The 18,059-nt window shown below is 33.6% G+C and overlaps 1 protein-coding gene across 2 annotated transcripts in view; it reads right to left on the bottom strand.

Moving 5' to 3' along the window:
• Positions 1 to 18,059, bottom strand: part of LOC149774191 (uncharacterized) — a 243,074-nt gene that overhangs the window by 103,837 nt on the left and 121,178 nt on the right. For both annotated transcript variants that reach the window (XM_089945702.1, XM_089945703.1), the window contains exon 18: positions 9,363 to 9,560. In XM_089945702.1, coding sequence (XP_089801828.1) covers positions 9,363 to 9,560 — 198 coding nt within the window. The remainder of the gene's footprint in view (positions 1 to 9,362; positions 9,561 to 18,059) is intronic.

Here is an 18,059-nt window from a genome sequence, read left to right on the forward strand (position 1 = left end):
CTCAGGTGGCCTAGTGGTAGGAGCGTCCACCTCGGATGCAGGAGGTCGTGGTTTTGATATCCAGCAGAGTCATACCAAAGACTTATTAAAAAAATGGTACTAACCGCAGCCTCACTTGACGCTCAGCATAAAGAGGTTATTGATAGGACTGGTCGTCCTGGTGTCAGGATAATATGACTGGGTGGGACATCATGCTACATGTCTGCGGCATGTTGCCCCAGTGCTAGACACACTGCAGACATCGTAGTGATAAGACTGAAACACTGTTAAAGCTACATTAAAAATCCTAGTCACACACATACATATCTTTATGTATCAAATAAAGGGGGTGAACTAATTGAAAACTAAAAGACATGCAAATTTAACCTATTTAATACATAATGTACTCTTTGCACACATGTAAATATACGTAAACACAGTTTGATTTTGCAGGCTTGTCATAATTAAATTATGTAATAGCAAAAATCAAAACGTCTTATATAACATTCAACAAATAATTTATTTCCTCTGAATACAAAGTGAAAATTTTAAAAATTTTTTTTATTGTATTGTGAATTAAATCTTAAAGGGCCCACAAAATTCTAAGACAAGTCCTAATGAATAAAGTTCTATTTAAAGGTTTGTGGTGATCTAAAAAAGTTCAACTACTGTTTTGATGTGCTTAAAGTCTCAAATGTACTAATTTACCAATGTCCTGAAGTGTCATGACAAAACACTAAAAGAATCAGAGATGTCCTTGTCTGAATTCAACATAAATCCAAATTAATATTTCTGTCTAAGAATATTATTCAATGCTTTGTAATTCACATAGAATAATTGTATAAGGAATTCCACCTAAATCTAAAGCTGCACACAACAATAATTATTCTGTTTCAAAATGTTAAAGCAAGAATGAGTAATTCTTCAAGAAAACAGTATTATACAAATGATACTGCTCAACTTTCATTGCAACAAAGCGTAATTCCTTAAGAAAATTATGTACTCCTCTATTTGACCTAGGTCACAATTTCCTTTTCTTTGGAATACTTTATCATCATAATAGAATTTTCCTTTCAGAGTTATAAATAAAACGAGGCCTGTAACTAATTTTATAATAAACAATGTGATGAAGATCAGGTAAACTTCATATTTCATTGGGGGGGGGGGGGCAATGTCCTCGACTCATATTATAATTAACATTATGCTGTTTACCAAACGTCAGGTGCACAATGAACTTGATTGTTGACTTAAAGTACAAATTATTCACTTCATAGAATCATTTTTTAAAAAGCCAAACATAATACAAATTAAATAAACATAACACATACTAGTAATTATATTTGATTCAGCCAACAGTTCCAGTGTAAAGCAGATCATGAACCATCTGACTTTATAATACTATATACTGATTTTAAAAATATTATTAAAGAGACTTTACATCAGAAGTAGCAGGCATCATGGAATGATGCAGTGAATAATACACTTCACGCCATCAAGCCAACCCTAGGAGAATGGACTCCTTCTTACAGAACCATGCGTAGGGAGGAGGTAGTCATTGCCAGAATCTGAATTGGTAATACTTTTATAACCCACTCCCACATACTAAAAGGTGAAGACCCACCAGAGTGCATTTTTTGTAATGAACCATTCACTGTTAAGCACTTTATGATATAGTGTTTCGACATGCAACCTACCCACGATCAGTATTACAACGTGCATGACATGAAGGAACATTTTTATAGAAATAAACATCACTTAATAATATGGAGTTCCTGAAAGCAGTGAACATTTACTCTAAACTATAACTTGTATGCTATCACCTAGTGCAGTTTTATGCAATATATATACCGTCCCTTTTTTTAATACCTTTTCATCACTCTTCATTAACATACATCATTACATCCCCCTTTGATCGGGAAGCTTTATTTTTCACAGTTACCATCTTATCGTTTTAATTTCAACTATGTTGTTTTGATATCGCTGGTCAATATGAGACTTTGTATAATGTTTAAAAGATTATGTATATATAACATTTTGCTTGGCGCTAAATAGTGCTGATGCGCTGTTAAAATACAATCAATCAATTAATCAAGCAGATCATGACAACAAAATCCCTTATAATGCACATTGTAGTTGAAAGAGTAATTAAATGAAATTTGTAAACTGGCCCTGGCAAGACAGTCGAAACTATGTTATATCGTTGTGCCTTGTAATTTAACCAAACCATCCTACTTCTCTTTATGGGTCCCTCAATGGACATAAACCATGGTGACACAGATAGGAATTTGTGATTATTTATAATTGCATACAAGTCATGAAGTGGATAAAATTTAAATGAAAAATAAGACATGATCTAAACATTTTAACCAAAAAGTGTCCAAAAATAGATCAGGTGCAAGATGTTTTGTACAAATTGTCAAATTGTAGAAATAATCATAATCATAATGTAAAATAAATAAACATCCAATGTACCTACATAAAACATGAAAGCATTCTAGGATATGAAAAGTGGCAAGTGGATTGCATAATATTCCAGTTCTGAAGTGACAAAATGAGTGTAGAAATAAGGTGCAGCGGAAATCTTTAACCAATATGTTTCCTACAGCTCCTGATCCCATGGATCCCAACAAGTGGCAGAATCTAAGAGAATGGGTGTTATAAGGACAAAAAAGTATTCGTAGTGATAAATTTACACTGTACCCAGAACTTTAACAATTGTATTGATAGAAAGGGATATCCTACCTTGTGCTTAGAAATGGAATTAAATCCCAAAACAGCAGCAACAACAGAAAGAGCGTGTGTGACAATTGTATACTACAAACATGGTACACAGTTTCTGAAGACAAAAGGAAAAACCCACAGCCAAAACTTTAAAACCAAAATAAGTACTGATTATAATTATATGGTCTCATCCACAGTCTGTACCCAGAAGCAGGGGTAGTATTTAGAGGAGGTGAGTATAAGATAGATTTCAATATCTAAACCAAATCAGTTATCAGGTTATTAAGCAACAAGTGCTGGAAATTTGATTAACCAAAGTTGTGTACATACACACCACAAAACCAAACCTCCAAATGCCAGAGGCCCTTGTCTCAAAGACATAGTTACTATATGTAGTTAAAAGACTGCTTTTAGGTGGTGCAAATGAATTAGAAACTTAACGAAGATGCTTGATGGGAGCCATAACCAACAGACTCTAGGTTGTATCTTAGCAACGAAAAACTTTTTTTGAAGTAGCAATAACTAATCTTCACTCTACTCAGTTACAAATGAGATTATGGTACAGCAAAAATATAAAAAAGGAGTTTTCAGAAGGTGAAGAAGTTTTTGCTCCCCTGCTCAAAGCTCCAAATCCATGTCAGGCTAAGCGTTATGGTCCTTTATTAGTTGTAAAGAAGCCAACTAATTTAATTATATCATTAAAACTCATGGGAGGCGAAAACAAAAACAATTTTACAATATAGATATCTTAAAAGACTATGTTGATAGATATACGATATTAATCATTCAATCAATGTAGTTGTACATGTCCCACATAGTGAGGATCTAAGTGATAGAATAAAATCGGACTGACGTGACTTTGGAGTAACCAATCTTGATTGATTTCCATTGCCAAGAATCAATTAGTACATTGCCAAAATTGGAGATACCAAATATGTCACCGAATGTATCTTTTGAAAAGATTGTGGCAAACTGTACTCAGAAAAAGGGCAAAGGAAATGTTGGCATTCGCGACTCAAGATGGACTTTATCAATATAAACATATAAGAAGATTATGTCATCATAAGCAATGGCACAATAGAAATTCATTTAATAAGACTCTGGAAATTCTTTGATAGACTGAGAATTTTGACAATTGAAGTAAATGTGAGTATTGTGGTGCTTGTCTTTCTTTGTAGCGCATGTTGTGGGACACAGACAAATTCAACCTATAGATGTAACGGTCAGGGATATCTCTAAATCCCCTGTGCATGGCACTCAAAAGTAACAGATGCAGCTTTTGGGTAAGGCTGAATATTATACGAAACTTTTCCATAATTGCTGAACCACTGAAAAATGTACTGAGTAAGAAAACAGTTTCATTGGTATGAAAAAGCCAGGTGGCTTATGAGAAGTTTAAGGACATCCTTAGGATAGCATCAGTCCGTTCAGCTCAGTCAACCATTTAAAATGTCCGTTGATGCAAATGATGCTGGGGTTAGTGCAGTATTGATTCAGAAAGACAAAAATGGTGTAAATCATCCAGTGTGTTATTTTGCTGAGAAATTAAATAAACACCACGGAAATTATTGGAAACAACTGATAAAGAATGTTTTTCTTTCACATTGGCTTTGCAACACTTTGGTGGTGTATTAGCCCAGCTCCTCCTCCAGTTATTGCATTAAGTGATCACAAAACCCTATTACTGTTGTTGGCAAGATGCAAACAAACATTAGAGATTATTACGGTCGTGTTTGATGTTGCAGGAATACAATATTGGCATCAGGTACATCAAGGGAATATTTAATATAATAGCAGATGCATTTTGCCGTGTATAGATTATTTTTCTTCATGTATATTTTTGTGTCCATCATGAGATTTGATTTTTATATCATTTGTAATCACAGGAATGTTGGACTACCAGCTAAAAGAAAGATTTATTGCATAAATCTTTCATTTTCTTTATGAGGGGAAGTGTTGTGCATTTAATGTTTCGTTTGCGTTTCCTAATAATGTTATGCTATGTTTACCTGTACAGTGTGACTCCATTATAGCACGTTCTATTTAAGTTTATCATCATTTTGGTGAGGAGATCATGGATGAATTCTACTATAAGACAAATGTGATATGGTTCCTACAATTACATATTTATGTGTACTTTTCTTGAACACGAAGAAAGTTTTTTCATAAAAGCACAAAAAGTAACGTGTAAAAATTTATCAAGTGATCTCGCTGGGCTTCGCTAATGTTGCAAATTGCGATTTATCATCCTCACTGTCGACAAAGCATACAGTCTGACAATTGCTTTGCGACATTGTAGGCTGTTTAAACTAGTATATAAAGTCTTGGGTTTGGAGTGAAGTAATTCAGAGGCACGATGAAAGGAGCCGCAAACTTGATATAAAAAGCACTGGAATGTGTCTATTGATAGATAAACAAATTCTTTGTTCATATCGACAAACCATCTCATCAGTGCATGGTTATATCATAATTCACTTGTTCTGACATCTGTCCTGAGTATTGTATGTTGTGAGATCTTTCTGACATGTGTAGTAGCGGAGATCAACCGGATTAGGCATTGTCTCATAATGGCAGGTAATTAATATATTTATTTTTATTGACCTTTGTATGTGGGTGATATGCACAATTCCTCTTACTTTCACTCATACTATTAAATCCTTCAGGGCACTAACAGTTTCTATAGTAGTCCCTGTCAGAACAGACCACCTGTGTCTTCGTTGTCTTTTGGCCTTTTTCTAACATGGCTGATGCATGCGTTGAAGGCAGCATCAGTCCGCTAACAGAAATGTAAAAACAAAACCAGTAGCCCCCCAAACTGGAGATCTACTGTTCATCTATCCAACAGTCATGTTAACAGGAGTAGCTAAAATCAACCAACTTTTGAAGGCAGGAAGAGTAAGTAACTGCTACCAACGACCAAGGAACTGTTACTGCTACAATCGACAAAACAACCGTTAATTCCGTTTTTCAAAATGTACGCAGAAAAAATGGTTTTGATGAAACTTAAAACTGATTACCTCTGAAACACCGATAATTCTACATAAATACTAAGCAAATGAAAAAGAAATATGTCTCAATTAATGTTCTACAATTATTTGACATTGCCGTCCCAATTAGAAACAGTTATCTGTTAGGTCCCTGAATGGTATCCTTTAGTGGAAACTTCAATAACATATGCATCGACTACACTCTTCAATAAAAAAACAAAGAACCTTTCATCAAAGGAAGTCAGCACAAACTTACATAAAACCAATCGAATTTAAAGGATTGTTGCATTTTCCAAAATGACTGTACCACTTTTATTGTGCTGTGAAGTTTCATTTATGCAGGAAAAGAATTGATGCTTATGGTCACTACCAAAGGGGGCATAAAATCAGATTAAATTTTGAAACCATAGATATATATTGCGCCATCAAGTTAACTGAAAATGGGATATCTTGCAAATATGTTCAAGCTTTAACTTGTTCACATGTTTTCATTTCCCGATAAATAGCCTCATCCCCTCGGTTAGCTTCGGTAAGATGATAGCTCTCTCCAGCTGACCAAACTCTAGGCTAATTTAAGTACATGTACAGGGAGCATGCAAACAACTATTGGCAGGTGCTACTTGCAACAATAGTAGCAAATTGTTTTGTGACAATTGGATATAGATCAAACGAGGACTATCAATCTTTCATATATGTCATTTGTGTTTTCAAATGGGATACATGAAGATTATAACATGTCATCTAAACTCAAATTCATGGACTTATTATATACATGTACAGAACTTAACGGATTATGGATTGTACTACACAAATATAAATTGTCAATATACAAGTGTTTTCAGATTTGGTTGTCTTCATATATTCAAAAGCATGTATTTTGCTCCCGCTTTAATTACCCACCCCCTGACTATATTTTAGGTAATAGCATGATTGGCTTCAGCTCACTGAATTGGGTGGTTATAACACGGCTTGGTTTATAACAGTCGGGTTCTATGAACCATACTCACCGGGTTATAATAGGGTCACACTGCATTATGTACCTGACCTTGCCCAAAATCAAGTTTATGTTGTACATAACCAGTGACATATGGTAAACAACTTAGCTAATATTTCTGAGTGTATGTTAGATATTACGATCATTATTTTAACCTGAATCAATGATCCCACATCGATGGAGCTGTTATATATGATGTTTAGTACATTATTTAGTACAATTTTAGCAACATTAAACTTAGAAAGGAACATACCATTAAGCTGACGTAGTATTTTCAGAAAATGTTAATTAAGACCACGTCAAGTAGAGGAGTACATAATCTTGTTTTCTGAAGATATTACTCATTCTTGCAATGAAATCTGAGCAGTATCATTAGATTTCTAATTTGGATTCAGTTATTCAAATTCTTCATCTCTGGAATTATAATGTGCTCTATAGTATTCTTGGTCACAATCATTAATCTGGAATTATAGAATATTCAGGCAAGGACAGATTGGATTCTATTATTGTGATTCATCACACTTCTGGCCATTGGTACATCAGTGCACTAAAGAAAACAGGTTCATCAACATAGTGTTAGAACTGTATTCATTAAAACTTGTGATAGACTTTTGTGGATGATTGGGATAAAATTTATATAAATGTAAGCTGTTTATAAAATTTTCACTTCGTGTTCTAGGGAAATAAAACATTTGCTGAATTTTACAAAACTTGTTGGTCTTCACTCTTTTATATTACTTATTTAAGACCAAAGAGTCATAATACACCTCTCTCGTGCAACTCGCACACAGAGGGGTCCAATAATAATAATAATAATAATAATAATAATGAGGACTTTGTAAAGCGCCTAATCTTTAGAAGCTCTAAGCGCTTTACAACATTAGACAACACCTATAAGGAATAAAACATATGATAATATTATAACAAAAACAAACACCATGAAATTAGAAAAACATTAAAAAATAAAAAACATGCTGATAATATTTCAGGTAGGAAACATTATTAGGTCTTTAAGTTTTTTCTTGCAGTCGAAATAAGTGAGTTTTGAGAGCCCTCTTGAATGTGATCACCGTGTCTTTGTGTCTAAGTTCAGTGGGCAATTCATTCCACGTAGCTGGGCCATGGTATGCAAAAGAACGCTGTCCATATGATTTTGTTTTGATAGTGGGAAAAATGAGTATACGATTGTCAGAAGAGGAGCGTAAGTATCTTGCTGGTGTGTACACATGGGTGAGGTCGGATAGGTATGTTGGACTAGAGTCCTACAGTGAAACGTAGCACAGAGAGCAAATTTTGTGTTTGATTCTGGATCGAATGGATAGCCAGTGTAAGGTACAGAGCAGCGGGGATGCGTGCTCTGATCGTGGTACTCTACGTATGATCCGAGCAGCTGTGTTTTGAACTTTTTGAAGTTTCTGGAGTAGATATTGAGATGAACCAGACAGAATCAAGTTACAATAGTCCAGTCTTGAAAGTACTAATGAACACACAAGTGCTGCAGCTCCTGTAGACTGCACTATAACCGAGAGTGCTAGTCACTATGGTACCTCCAAAAACTCAGCTAGACATCGAGAATACTGCGGGGTCGGTGGGTGGGAATGGGTTGTTTAATGACTGAATCCTTGTTGTACAAGCGTGTCGATAATAATTGTCTATACACTGCGTTTTCTAAGGAAGTTGGTCTGTATAAATTACATTTATTTTCAAAACGTCCGACATCTACAAGATTGTTAACATTATTCCAACTGTTTTCAGCAACCATCACATGTATACACAAACATTTGTATATTACATCACTGCCCTTTGGTTTATGGTTTACTCAGGTTTCCGAAGTGGTGTGCTGTACATGTGTGCAAAGCAGGATGAATATATCATTAATTACGGTGTACTAAGAATGTTGTTTGGAAATAAAAAAATAACAAATTTATATGAATAGTTATTACAAGTTGATAATTTCATAATGTTGATTACAATTTCCAGGTTGTATCTTCCGTTTGTGACCATAAAACGAGTGATATGTCCGAGTTTGTTACCAATTTTGAACACGATTGTCTTCAAATATGGAGAGAGAGAGAGAAAGAGAGAGTGAGAGAGAGAGAGAGAGAGAGAGAGAGAGATTGTTTTGGTATCATTTGGTGAAACAAAAATTGAGATCTACGATGGCCCTCGCATTATAGGCAGATTCGCGATTTGTCATTGCCCTAGTAATCGTGGGAGTGGTGTAAATATCAGCAGAGTTTCCAACTGATTTTCTCATGTGCAGACAATAGGTTTCTTAGCTTTGAAGGAGAATCTCTAGGTTGATATATAGTTTTGCTCCATTTCACCCTTTTATACTGGTGGTTCTTATTTAGATGAAATCAAGATGTAATTGATGATAGATCCCTTATTATTAGGTGTCAGAATACTCATGATTCCTTTTTTCATTGGTTACAAATTTCCTGAAATGAAAAATGTACCCTAGCGATACATATTAGCAATTGTATTTTATTCACGTACAGTGTCAGTTTCTGTATGGTTTTGCATTATCAAATGCAGTGTCATCCTTTGGTTCAAAATTCAAACCTGAATATCATTTGTATTGAGTAGTAAGATATATTAATTATGTTAATGTTGTATTAATTAAACAGTAAGTCTCTAACATGATTTAGGAAATACGTAAATCTTAACCTGATACTTACACCCCGAGAACATTCACAATAGAAGATTTTCCAAACGGGAAGGTTGAAGCCACTGAGAACCGCCACCTCGTCTTCGCTTAGACCATTGGGATATTTATCTTGAAATTCTCTCTGGATCTGTGGACCAACCTTGTCAATAATTGTTCTGGGAAAATCATGAGAGGTCCGACCCTTTCCACAGATTACCATTACATCGGACTGGATATTCATATGAAATGAAAAGAAACTGTATATAATCAGACCATTCAAGAAAAGGACAAATGAAATGCACCTGAATAATTAAGACACAAATTTTGGAATTTCAGGCATAAACAACTTTGTTTCTTCCTATCTTCATCTGTGACTGTGACAAATTTATTTTTTCTTCCAACTACTGTGTATGGGGACAGAACATATATACTTCATTATTGAAATTTAACAAAATAATAAAGAATATGAACGCACAGTTAATGCGTTAAAATCTTTTGCATATATATATATATATATATATATATATATATATATATATATATATATATATATATATATATATATATGCGCTGATATTTGATTGCAGCCGTTAAATAATTTTAACAAATATTGACAGATATCCTACACAAAATATGAAATGAAAATATAAAGAATACATCCATGATCACCTCTATTTATAAATATGAGTTGGAATGTTTATTCAAGAGAAAAAAATGATTCTAACTCAATTAAAACAGAGGCATGCTAATATTAAACTCGCTTCAAATACTCTTGATCTCTTCCAAGGCATATTTAAAGAATACATATATGTTCAGCATGTATTCACAATAAAGTAATTCTAAGGCTTATCAGGGTATTTTCATCGTTTTTTAAAACCCACACTAGCTCTTGGACTCGGTTTGATGTGTGAGAGTCAAGTCTATGCATAATAAACATTTAGGTGACCTGCAAGTGGTCATCTTAAAGTTGTTGTTTGTCTGTGTTGGTGGGCGTCATAGAAGTGGATACAATAAGGAATACATTCAATTATAGGCAGGATGAAAACAAGGAAAGAAGACATATATGTAACAGTAAATAAAAGCAATATATGGAAATATTTCAAAATAATGTTAAGTCATGATATATTATATGACCTTGTTGTAGCTAAAAGACGTGTTTATTTTATCAGCGATTTGTATATTGAATGTCTTGGCTGTTGAGACTAATGAAAAACATCTTTTATTCTAAATTCCAACTTGGAAAATGTTATTCTGTCGAAGTACTTAGCATTTTATGGAGTTGCTTTCACACTTAAAATCTGCAAATTGCATCTTTTCTACGAATGTAAACTATATCTATATACTAAAAACGTATACCCCAAAGATTTTCTGAGGAAACTGATGAAACTGATGAATCCTAAACATTATATTAGGAAAATACCGGGTAACTACAAAATAATGTGTCATAAACTATGTTGTTTTCTAAATTCTAGATAAGGAAAGTATAGCAATCAGAATTTCTGCTTTTGTCATGAACTGAACTTGATAAAGTGTCATCCAGTTGCATGTTAGATTAGTTATCTAATACGTCATTTGTTAATGGGATAATTAGGTGGGAGTTTTTCGGTCACCACCATTGATGTCATATATAATCTAGGTATACTTCCTAATGTTCATGATAACGTGATTCACGTTTCAAGACATGTCATCAGTGATGCATATACAGAGTTCATAAATAGCCTAACCCAAGGTCTTCCATTATTTGTGTATGCTTCATTGGCAATTTGTGTGGAAATAAACACTCGAGCCTTTCTTTGTAAGCTTTTCTCTACCTTTTGATATTTCAGTGCCTCCGGCGTTCTCCATAACAACTATCCATAATTTTTCTGATTCTCTCTTAGTCTTTGTATAAAGAAATATGTCAAATGTTTTGAGTACTACATCTATTCCTGTTGTGCTCTACCTTAAATAGGTATGGCATTTTGTTTTCGATTTCCTTAACAGTTATCAGTCTATCATATTTTGCCGTTTTATCCTCTCTTTCCATCTACTCCTTTAATAGCAAAATCCTATCTGTCTTCAACGTTTCATGTTCTTTTCACCTTCCCTAAAACATCCCATTCTTTATTATTCTCTTTACTCAATCTGCTTATCTTGCTGTGTCTCTAATATCTGCATTTTGTCTAGCATCTTCCTTCTTTTCTTGATCTCTCTAACTTTACTGGATTAGATCTTTTACAGTGGCTTAATAGGCTCTGTAATATCAGCATCCGTTGTGCATTGTTCTTTTCATGTTTTAATTCTTCTAGAACATTGGATTCTCTCCTTAATCTATTCAAACTGCAGCTTTTTATATATGTTTCCATATCAGCTTCTCACTTCCTCCGTTTTATAATTCGCTTCTCGAATAGTATCTACGTTTTTATCTCAGCAATGTTTTAGTTCCAGCTTTACCTTTGTCTCCCTTATAAGTTGCAAAATGATTTTGTCTAACTTTTTCTACTGGCAGCTTTATATTTCGCCCTTATCTTTACACAACACTTGTAATTGTCTCTTTCACTATTCACTGAGAAATATATGGTTGTTGTTGTTGTTGTAGGGTTTAACGCCATTTTTGAGTAAGGAATTCTTGAGCGTTTCAAATGTCAGAAGTATTAGAAGCTTGACAAATGTCTTGTCCCCTGTTAATGTAAATAAAATAAAATAGATGCACGTTTCATTTCTTTCTTTATTTTCATTTCTGCATAAGTGCTGAATATATTGCTTCTTCTCTGACGATGACATAGTTTGTGAACTAAATTGTGTGCTGCAAAAGCTTTTTCAAATGAGATTGCCTGTACAGGTTTAGAAGTACACTTTGCCAGAATTAATCGTAGCATGCATGTTCACCAACTCTATATTTACTCAAAAATAAAAAATAAATTGCTGTACATTGCAAAACCACAATTTATGTATGCAGTAGAATTGAACTTTGCAAGATTACTACTGTAATTGCTGCATTGTCATTGCCTATATGAGAAACATATATAATGTCATCTTTAATAAGTGCTAACCTATTTTAATTGTTTGTTCTTAATGATCTAAACAATTGAGATTTGTGTATGGTGTGTACATAAAGTTATAAATTCACTCAATCAGCAGCCCAGTTTCCATCTTCTCCTATGCATTAAACTCTTTTCTCAAAGACTCTTGAATAGCTTTCTTCCACACCATACTATACCATCGTATGTCTAACAATGATATCTTTATTTTCAGTACTTAATATTGTGTAAGAAACAGCTCTGAAATGACAAATTCCATATACAGTAATCGAATTTGAATTTGTTTCATCTGTTATCCCCCATTATTTTTTTCCACGTGACACACTCCAAATACAAACAAATGCTTGCAATACTAATTATTTTGCAAACCTTCCATTTATGTTATAGAAAATATCCCTTTCTCATCAGTACTAGTCAATCCAAATTAACATCGCTAATTTGAATGAAAACAGAGAGCGTTAATTCTCTTAACTAAGGAAACATGTCCTCAGACCCGACCTGGTCTGGAATGTTAAAGCATTAGAATGTTCATCAATCAGAAATATGCACTTTCCTCATTCGATATTCATGGTTTCACTATGCTAATTAAGCTACTCGTGTATTTCTTTCACTTGTGTCCACATATGTAATGACATTCTTTGAACTAATTGTAGATTCATATTCACAAAGACTATCTTTTAAGGTTAGGCACTAGTTTAGATATGACATATACAAAACTAGCAAAGGTTATGTTGTATTTTATGCAAGTAACTGCATACGAAAGTGATAGAATGCTCAGTACAAAAAGTACTTATAGAACCAGCTGCAAAATCACAACTATTTACTTTATGATCCACTGGAACTAGTCAAAATTCTGAGCTCCATACTCGTTGTCTATTTAGGCTCTGATTCTTCTTTTCTGTTAAATATGACTAACATTATTCACGTGCTAAGCGAATCCTCATGAAATATCAGACCAAACGTTTTACTTATTTTGTTAGAGACTGCAATAGAATGCACTAGCGGCCAATTGCCTAAATCATTGCAGCCTAAAATAACACTACAAACAATGATTCCCATAAAACCCTGTATTACTTTGGAAATTGTATGTAGACGAAACACAAGCTGTATATTCACAAATCTAATTGTCTTATATGTTGATGCCTCTGTTTTGGAATATGTTATGTGATTTAATATATTATCTAAGCTCCAAATATGAGCCATTTAACCCAATAATGAATCACAAATGTTAAAGTAATTATTCATCTTGTTTACTAAACTTTTCACAAATCTTTTCTGGATTGACTTTACTTAATGTCCTTAATGCTGCTGCAATTTTATATAAAATAAAACATAATCATGTTAAATATTAGTTCAGATTTTTCTAGTAGTGTCTATGTTTTCAGCAACAACAAGTATGTTTTTCATTCCAAACAGTTCCAGGTCATGTTCTGAATTAGATCAACTATAAATACAGTGTACATCGTCTACATAGTTCATATACACAATATTGGTTATTTCATCCTGCTTCTCCAGTTTCCTACACAATCAAGATGGAAACAAATCTAAATATGTCTGATTTGATTCATAATGCCCTTCCACCCAACTTTTTATGTGAATGTACAAAACCATACAAATTGTGAAATGACATGATTGGAAAGCGTGACCAATGTCGAAAACACTTAAACTATAGGTCATGTTGAAATCTCTTTTGAAGTAAACTCATGGCAACGTTTAGGACCAAGAAGGAGAAAATAAAGATGAACGTCATACAGCAGTCCTAAAGTTAAATTAAACTAAATTATCTGAAGCTTTATATATAGCTCAAAATGACTGACTTCATATGGTATAGTTCTGTACTCATCATTATCCTATCAACATACCATTTAGTTGGTTCTACGCTTAACGATGGTTGCGAACTTACCATAGTTACTGAAGCTTAAAATATAGGTTAAATCACATCGATAATGTGTTTGGTACTCATCCTACTGCATACTGCATGTTTGTTTTTATAATAGCTTCGGAGACACCAACATAAAACAATTTGTTGTAATTATATTGCAATGAATGTAAGGAAAGGCATAGTTAACACAAGTGTGGCAGGAAAAGAGCAACTTTGTGTATATTATTTATTCATCAAATTAGTGTACAGTACATTATTGTATATTATGGTCATGGAATATAAGGCTATATGATGTGTCAGTTATAAAATCAATTAAATTCTTCTATAAATTCATTCCCTGAACCTACGGTGTCTCACAAACCATACAAAACCTGTCAACTACGTTTTTTATTAAAGAAAGCATATGTCGACATGGCAGGGAAAAGGCTCAACAGTGTACTGGATTGAACAAATTATGTTATAAATGAAGTAGTTACCTAAGCAATGCAAAGAGACCATGCAGAGTTCTATGGTTTTGTGCAATCATGTTATCAAATCAAGTGTCCATATTACATAGCGCTTGAGAGAACTAATGTTGTTTTTTATTTATTTGTCCTAAACCTTTGATAAGCAATCATTCTTTTTTGTTTGTCTTTTTTTAGTGATAACGTCTACGTACAGCTATTTCATAAAAAGTATAAAAGATGTCGTTGTGGTATCATAATCTAATCAGGCCATCTGTTTTATTACAGACATGTTCACCAGGTTTCAATTGTCAAATTATTTCAATGATGCAGTAACAAATTAAATTTAGATATGTATATCTTAAGTGTTGGTGAATCTGCTGTCGTCTCAAATCATTCCAAATATGCATCAAACACATTTCCAACGAACAGAAGTTTTATATTCAGATTTCATAATTGAAATTAATGATATTAAACCACAGACTCACCATGCGGAACACCTTGTGATGATCATATGTTTTCACAGTGAATCCACCTACATTCAATATTCTTTATTTTCCAACTTACTAAAATATATTACACTAACAGGTCCTTGCATTGCACTGTGGTACCCAATTATTCGTACATTAGGAGGTCCCCTCTTCTCAAACTAAAATAGATTGAACAACGCACTCATCATTTGACTAACATTGTTCCAAACTGAGAAACAATTTCATCGGACAGAGCAAGATGTAGTATAATATTTGTAATGTACGAACGAATTCAATATTGTTAGGCAAGGTAATTACGTTACAGAATAAAAATGGGGCAATAATTCAGAATGGATTGGAGCTGACTAAAATAATTGTCATCGAACATGGAAGAGACTTATTTTAAGTATAATATTGTATTGTTATAATTTATTCTTAAAGATCTTGCAGTTAGAAAAAGAAAATGGTCAACGATAGCTACAAAGGAGACCCACTTGGTGAGATGAAATGTAAAATGGTTAAGAGCAGCTTTGCTTTCAACTCCACATCTGCCCGTTATGAATCCCTGGACTTTTACATCTACTCAGATACGGGAAAAAATCTATGCCCCAAAAAAATTCTGGTTCATGCAAACGAACCCTAAAAAACTTGTCCTGGTAAAATTGAAATGAAACATACGTTAACATTAACAAGTCGATGTCTTTTCATACAAAACTGTAATTTATGATGTGCTCAATGTTTCCGATTTGGAAATATACAATTTTATATTTGAGATTCTTTTTTTTATCAAACACATCCTCAACTGTAAATACGATTATTCTTCAAAGGTTCTACAGGAAGAAATGTAAATGAAATTAGCTCTCTCATGCACTACATAATATGGCTTCAAGTTGTTTTAAGTTTTTATTTCCCACTTTCATTCTCGTTTAATTTTTATTTACTCAGTAAGGACACATTCACAATACCAAAATAAAAGTATGTATTTTAAAGTTACAAGAAATAAGCAAATAAAATAGAAAAGGAAAATATAATTACACATAAAAAATGTTTGTTTCTTAGACAATTCTCTTTATCGATTAATACTGACCCAATTACATTAACATTATGATTACTCTCTGGTACCTCTGAATCCAGTTCTCTTTGAACGAGGAAAACGTTTTTGTGTCTATAAAGAGCAACAACTATAATAAGCTAACTACCCTTACTCTTGCTAGGTAGACACAGGTATGTAACCAGGTTAAGCTTGAGCAAAACCATTAATGTGAAGACTGAACTGCGGAGAAGGAACGAAGAAAATTTGAGAAATGGGATCGAGTAAGTATTAAAGAAGAAACATAATTTACTGAAACTTTACATCTTCCGATCACATAAGCGTTTAGAGAATTGGCAAGAGGAGGAGGAACTTCTAATTGTATTGTCCTGTACATTGAATTTACTACTGAAAGAGTGAACTTCTAACTTTAGAAAAGATGATGATACGCATAAAAGGTAAATCGCTCTTTGATGCCTCATCTGTGTATCATCTTATGTTCAATTTTCAAGCCAAAGCCGCAAAGTCGTGTCAATGGCTGATGTTGCTTTTATGAAATGTTGTAGTAACTGCCTGAACAGATAACAGTGGCTTGATGAGTGTTTAGCTCGTTCATCTTTCATTTGTGAGATTATTTTATGCAAACAAAAGCCGGAGAAAGCAGAATGGATATGCCAGCTAAATGGAACAGTTATGTTATGAACAAAGATATTACGCTCAAATGTCAGTCTCATAGAAATCACTTGTATTTCTAAAGCTGGAGTCGTTATCAGTTGCACTTAGCCCTTTGAGAATTCAGAGTACACTCATTTAATAACTCCTTTTGACCAGGTACCAATCGCTTACACAGTCATGTCCTAATATCCTGCTTTGAGAGATAGAATATAGTCTTCTGACTGGTGCAAAACAAGGCTCTCATGTTACTGGTGTTGCGAAGTTTAATTTCTGCATCTTTTCGACAAGTAAGACAAGATTCTGCTTGATGGATAATCGTCTTCTTTTGCACATGCTTTGTCTTTAAAAGTAGAACTGATTTCAGGTGGAGCCAAATCATGTACATTTCTAACATCGCTCCCTTAAAAATTAGGTCTATTTGTTCTATGATCAGTAAAAAATATTCAGGCATGTCCGTCTCATAACCTTCGTCGACTGGGTGATCAGACTCATCCTGTACACTCTATTTCCAACAGTAAAACATTCCAAACGGCGATGATTATGTAAACATTCCTATCGGATATTCTATCACTAGCGGTCAAATGACGTCTAGTATAGAACATTATGATGCTGTGGAATGTCGATCTTGCCTATCTGCTTTGGCAATAATAAGAACAAATTCTTTAATGCATATAGGTTGAAATATGCAACATTTAGTTAATATATTGATATTTCACTTTGGTTACCTGAACATCAGCTATGGACGATATGATTTTCACAGTAATTACAATTTAACTTATGTTGACAGCAATATCGCATGTAATACTCTAAAAATATTAACAAGTCTAAAAAAGAACAGTCTACTTTTTTCAAGATATTTTTTCTGATGCCACAAGGAAAGTTCACAAAGAGGATCCTGAAATAGGCACAATCAATTATTTGGAAAATGTTGCTTCGCAGTTTTCTCTTACTATTGGTGGACTTCATGGTTTTTGTATAAAATAGCACTGGGGGTTTATAAGAAGATAAAACAGGAACAACAACAGTGTGTTTGCCCAGTTCAATATACCTTACATATATAATAAGTTAAATGGCATTGGGATGCAAGAATTCAAAGGTGTAATCTTGGAAAACGAAAACTGGTTGGGAAACATTTCAATATGATTATTGTAAAATACATTTGCTGCCCCGGTGATCAACTATGCTGTAACTGAGTCATCAGAGTCAAG

Source organism: Sinohyriopsis cumingii, unplaced genomic scaffold (genome assembly GCF_028554795.1).
Source record: "Sinohyriopsis cumingii isolate HCF-2022 unplaced genomic scaffold, ASM2855479v2 utg000400l, whole genome shotgun sequence".
Lineage (NCBI taxonomy): Eukaryota > Metazoa > Mollusca > Bivalvia > Unionida > Unionidae > Sinohyriopsis > Sinohyriopsis cumingii.